The sequence below is a fragment of the Limulus polyphemus genome, unplaced genomic scaffold (assembly GCF_000517525.1).
Source record: "Limulus polyphemus unplaced genomic scaffold, Limulus_polyphemus-2.1.2 Scaffold413, whole genome shotgun sequence".
Taxonomy (NCBI): Eukaryota; Metazoa; Arthropoda; class Merostomata; order Xiphosura; family Limulidae; genus Limulus; species Limulus polyphemus.
The window spans coordinates 183,713-189,874 of record NW_013666023.1 but is presented as its reverse complement, the minus strand read 5'-3'; the positions used below and the strand labels follow the sequence as shown (position 1 = coordinate 189,874).

The window sequence follows — 6,162 nt, the reverse complement described above, 5'->3', positions numbered from 1 at the left end:
ACCGAACGTACGTAGGTCGGGTGGGGTGGGTGGTAGGTGTAAGACGACTAGTCCTTCCTCCGTGTCGTTCGTTGTCGCGAATACACTAAAAAAAAAAAAAAAAAAAAAATTTGCCACTTTCAAGTTTCGTACGTTACTATAAACTGATTGTTTTTATGGATCATTTTGTTATATGAATGATGTTTTGCTCCAGAGGCGTCACTAGACACCGTCGCACTAGGACCGTGCTCTGATTCTAGTTGACAGTACCCCGAATCTACAGTTGGTGTCTTGAAAAATCAGAATAGAAAACCATGATCGATATCGGACTGAAATGTCGAAAACCTCTCGCTAATGGGCCCAAACCCCGAATCTTTGAAGCACCTAGCGACGCCACTGTTTTGCTCTATAGAACAAAGCACTAAACGTATTTTATATCCATCTTATGTGACACGTCGTGTTCAGTCTTTTAGGTTTTTCCAACTTGGTATAACATAGCATCAGAAATGCAATCGTTGATAGATTTCTCAGACAGAAAATATCAGTATTTGTGATTTGACTTTATTGTTGTTTCGTCGTTAAAATGATTTTTATCTGAGACGATTATTTAAAATTCATGTTATATTATTATGACTGTTTCCTATTTTCATCACTGATCTTTCGGTCACTTACAGAGAACCACATCGGCCGCTAGACCACAGTTTCATTGGACGCTCAGCTCACGACCGCCTTAGGACCACAATTTGCATGCCTGCCAAGAGTGCGCGTGCGCACTGGCGGCGGGAACGCGAGCCGTCGTGCCAGACGCTAGCGTGCCACAAACTGGGAAAGATGGAACACTGTGTGGTGGGTGTAGTGTCGGCTGTTGCCTGGTTACTGCATTGGAACACGTTATCTGCAGACTTCGCCTATGATGACAGGTGAGAGGAGTTATTCTACTTAGATTTTTAAATACTCTCGAGTATTGTTTACCCGTAAAAGAACGAGGGGATTAACCTATTTCACACTATTAATCCCGAACTCTAAAACCTGCGATAGGGTTAGCGGCTTATTGTGAGTCTTCACCTTGCCGAGCAAGGAAGGCGCCAAGGGCAGACGCTCAGCCTAAAAACAAAACAGGGTTATAAATTTAATGCTTAGAATGAACCAAGAAGCTATGAATAAACCTTTAATGTTGTGCATCTCATTGAAAGAACACCAAGTGTGAAGTTCCTCAAACGAATATTGTTAAAAATCCAAACAATGAGCTCAAACATTTAGGAAGCAAGAAGGTAACCCTCGGTCTAGGTCGAGCTATAGGCCTCAGGCCTAGTTGTGGTGATTACTCACCTGTTAGACCCGGTCGCTCGGAGGCCACGTCGGCTTGTCTCCTTGGGTCGGGAGCCTCGGTTTATGATGTGTTTAGGACCTATCAGTGTCAGGTTTTTCTGCAGTTGATGTGAAATGATGGGATTCTGAAAAAACACTGAAAGTTTTGAATGACAAACACGTAAATTTATGACAACTTATAAAATGTTTAATATTTTCAAAACAATAGTACCTTATATTTTACTGCTCTTTCTTTGCACATGTAATTGATAATTATTTTTTACTTTTATTACTTGAAACACTAATTTTATAAAGTTATATCAAATTATATGATATGCCCCGAAAACAATAAATTTAATATGGATCTTAAAATCTTGTAAAAGAACCATTCAGCTTCGAACATAAATATAATCTGAATTACCTTCTAAGCTTTATTAAAAAGCAGCAGTTGGAGTGACATTTAAACTACTTTCTAATTAACTTTTTAAGAACAGTTGGAGAAAATGCATTGTGTGTGAAAACTAGCATGAAAGTGTAAAAAATCCCACGTTTACAGCCCCGCAGTGATTCAGTGGTAAGTCTGAAGGCTTATAACTTTAAAAACCGAGCTTCGATACCCGTGGTGAGCACAGTACGAATAGCACATTGTGTAGTATTTTGCTTGATAACAAACAAAAAATCCACGTTTACATTGAGCAGTATTCCCTCAATTTACGAGGGAAGTTCGAGTACGCCACCTGGTTACTAGAAACAGTTTTATCAGTTAAAAGAAATGACAACTAAGGTATATTATAAAACCAGAATTAGGGGCTCAAATATGCAGAAACACTGACATATTGTTTAGAAATTTATATTGGTATCCAATGTAAAATGTAATTTCACTGCCATAGTAATGTAAAAAACATGTATTAAAAAATACTTTTCACACATTTTTATAAGCTATGATAGCATAATTGATCAAATTAATATGAGCACCATGTGTTACAGTTAAACTAATTATAATTATGGCTTGAAAAGAAAAATTTGACAAGTTAATATGTGAATGAAGAAACACTTCTTTAACAAGAGGTGCCCCCCCCCAGTGGCACAGCGGTATGTCTGCGGACTTATAAGACTAAAAACCGGGTTTCGATACCCGTGGTGGGCAGAGCACTGATAGCCCATTGTGTAGCTTTGTGCTTAATTACAAACAAACAAACAATAACAAAAGGTTTTCATCAAGAAAGTTACATATTTTGTGTAAGAAAGCTCCAGAAACTGATAATGCAGTCTCAGACGCCAGAGAAGTTCAGCATAAATGTGTGCTTGGCAGAATTGTTGATTAGATATTTAAATGCCAAAATATCAACAGTACCATAAAAAGTCAAATTTAGTAGGTTAGCTAAATGACAATTACTTTTTTATTTAGAACAAAGCATCTTAATTTTTATTTACTTCTAAAATTTAACACATCTTTCTGTTTGAGTGGTCTTTTTTTTTATTTCTTTCGTTGGGTTTGTGCCGAAGCGCAGCAAATGTTATATGAAACTTTACTAAAACCCGCAAGGACCCCAGTTGAAAGCATAAAAAAAAACAAAAAAACATTTAAAACTGGTTAGCGATTTTCTCCACAATACACGCTGTAAATGTTTGACATGGAAACATTTCATATTACGGTAAAGCAGATGTACAATGTGGTTTATTTTGTGTATCGCTTGTAGTTCCTCAATACGGAGTATTACTGTCAACAACTATTGGTACGAGATTCAAATAAAGTTGCTTTGTCGTTCTATATGGGCAAGATTACAGAACGATAACTAACAAAAAATCAAATCGTACGCACTAAAAGATTGGTACGGTTAGTGACAGCATATACATCATCAAATAACTCTGTCATCTCTCACATACATTTGTTCAACACACTGCCTTGAAAACATAAATATACCAGTCTTGGTTTGCTCTCCAGTCCTTTTCTTCCATACGGGACTGCAAGTATCTTTGTGAGGCGTTCTAGAAACCCGTGAATAATTCGCAGCTTGTTTTTTACTTCTGTTAAAGTACGATTAGAATTAAACATTTTTTAAGAGGATTAAACTCATAAATTTATTGCTATCCAGATGTGTTGCTAGAAACTTTTGAATTAACTTTGTGGTGTTTACGACGAGACAAAGAGCAAGAAGGTACAACACGGGTTGGTTTACTTCAAAACAATGCGATACTCAGTTCGTGTGGAGCTATTGACAGACAAATGAGTTTATTCACATTCTCTTCTCGTGACTTTTTTCCCTTGATGCACATTTCATTGTGTATAGTAGTTTGTCCAGAACGAGGCTAACGACACTCATGTACAGTCATTAATTACTATACACACATATATTAGGTTACTCAATTGTGTTTTTCCTTTACAAAATGCATAAAAAATTTATGTGAGGCAGAACTAGTGGTACTTTGTGTTCTTAAAAATGATAGTAATATAGTGTCTTTACCCTCTAAAACTTGGGAATAAACATAAAAAAAGTTGTTTGTATTCCAGAAAACAGTTTTTATATTTATATATATAGTTAATACACAGAAGTTTATATTTCTAAGCAATACATTCATCCATATTAAGGCGTCATTGAAAGATGTGTTATTTCATATTGTCAGTAATACATGTGGCTTACGGTTTGATTAACACAAATACATGAGTAATTCTAGTAAACTTGTACGGGTGATAGAATTGTTTTGATTACACTGTTTGTTTGTAGTTATGCACAAAGCTATACAATGGGCTATCTGTGTTCTGCCCACCACGGGTATCGAAACCCGGTTTCCAGCGTTGTAAGTCTGCAGACATACCGCTGTGCCACTGGGGGGGGGGGGGGGGCTGATTACACTGAACGATACAAACTATCTGTATGATTCTCTCTTAAACCCTTCTTAGAAATATACTGTAATTATTTTGTACTGTACTCCTAAAACTCCTAGCTAGCTGAGAGAACAATGTGCTTTTTCTTTTCCGTGGATTCTATTGCTGATACTCCTTAGCTTACAGATATAATTGTTATTTTACAAACATTAGCAGTACGTTAAAGTTATGTTCTAGTTTCTTAATGACAGCAAGTATTAAAATAAAATATTAAAATCTAACAGAAAAAAAGTTTATACTCAAAGTGTAACTAACACACTCAAATCAACATACACGATCCAAATAATTCAATAATGATATGATTAATGCAGCATTATTTAGTCATTGGTTCAGTATGCATTCTGACTGTGACTTTAAATTGTTAACTAGTATTGTATTATCTAAAACTTAAAAGGGCTCATTGAATCAAAATCGATTTATACTACTTTGGTAGTCATGTATATTCACAAAAAAGGTTAACCTTCAGCTTCAGCAAACCTGGAAGCGCTTGTTCCTGATTGTTGATCGCTGGTTTTCTTAGTTTTATCGTGATAGTTTCCAGAACACATAAGTCTCCTTCTGTGATCTGAGAAATATCTTGAAGTGTTGGGTGTTCGATGGGCTGTCGATACAGTTCAGTAGGTGTTTTTCTGTATCTGTGGGGTTTACAGTGACTGTCGACGAAGAAAAGGCCACTGTACAGAAGTGCTCGAGCTTTTTGGTTGTTTTCTTGGACTCTTTTTAATCATTTAATTCAAAATTACAAAGAATAAAAATTATTTCTAAAAGAGTTAGAGATCTTGAATAATTAAATCATAATATATTGGATTATTCAATAAAAATAATGAGGATTTTTTGATCGATTCAAAATCGTGACGTAAATCGTTTTTGACCTCCATTGAGTCAGCTTTTTGTGAAAAAGTAGTGCAGGCTGGTAAAACGTTTACACTTAATCCGGTCAGAAATTCTGAAGATTGTTACTTTCTCCCAGTTTATACAAATATAATCAAAAACAAAACCTTAGGTGCTGACCAAGAAAAAAAAAAAGATTTAGCGTGTGACTTTAGTGTAATTTATTATTTAGCCCGGCCACATTTTTTGTTAAACTTGGGCATGATGATGTGTAAAATAAAATACGCAGCCTAGCTAACTAATGAATGAGTATTTGTAAAATTATTTCAATGCTATAAGTATAGCTACCAGTTTGGCCGCCAATTTTGATTTCATTCCTTTATGTCGCACGCTGAATAATTTTTTCGCCACGCCCTTTTTTTCACACCTAAGGTGTATTTGATTAGATATTACGACTTTTTGTTAATATACACCAACAAATTACACCAAGTAATTTGTAACACTCGAGAGTAACCAACATTAGCTTTAGGATCGCAACCATATTATTCGGAACAGACCTTTACTTTACAGAACCAACCAAATTCTTTAGAATATATGTGGATAGTTTTTCCTCTCTAAAACAGTGTTAACAGCTAGCTTCCTTTATACTAACGCCATGGAATTTAGATTAACAGTTTCTTGTCATCACCCCCATGTAATCGGTACAGCCATATCAAGCATCATTATTTATTCTAATTGCTTAAGCTAGTATTACGTGATGCTAAACGCTCTCTAATTAAGATAATTTCATAAAAGTTAGCAAATTTGTGCCTAAAATCGGCAATGAATAATAACCATCCATCCGTATGATTCGTTTGAAAACTTGAGCTAGAAACTACTAATTGAGTTTGCTTGGCCTAACCAGGCGTGCGCAAAAATTGTCGTTAAATTTGAGCAGCTTTTGTTGAATAATTTTGCACACGTGACTTATATTTATACCAAATGAGACTCCCAATTGTAGTTTGTAAAGATCTATCAGTGTACCAAGTTTGAAAAGAAAATCCATGAAAATATGTTTTTCTATCAAATAACATTTCTGCACTTTTGGTGCGAAGAAAAAAAAAGGGGAAAAAACTCAAACAAAATTGGAGATGTTATATCTCTGGTATTTCTTAATG

General features: G+C 35.4%; 1 protein-coding gene across 1 annotated transcript in view; it reads left to right on the top strand.

Moving 5' to 3' along the window:
• The window catches only part of LOC106458076 (transmembrane and TPR repeat-containing protein 2-like), a 266,838-nt gene that overhangs the window by 90,237 nt on the left and 170,439 nt on the right, over positions 1-6,162 (top strand). The window contains exon 2 of the mRNA XM_022384204.1: positions 654-899. Within this exon, the coding sequence (XP_022239912.1) occupies positions 727-899 (173 nt within the window). The 5' untranslated portion in view covers positions 654-726. The remainder of the gene's footprint in view (positions 1-653; positions 900-6,162) is intronic.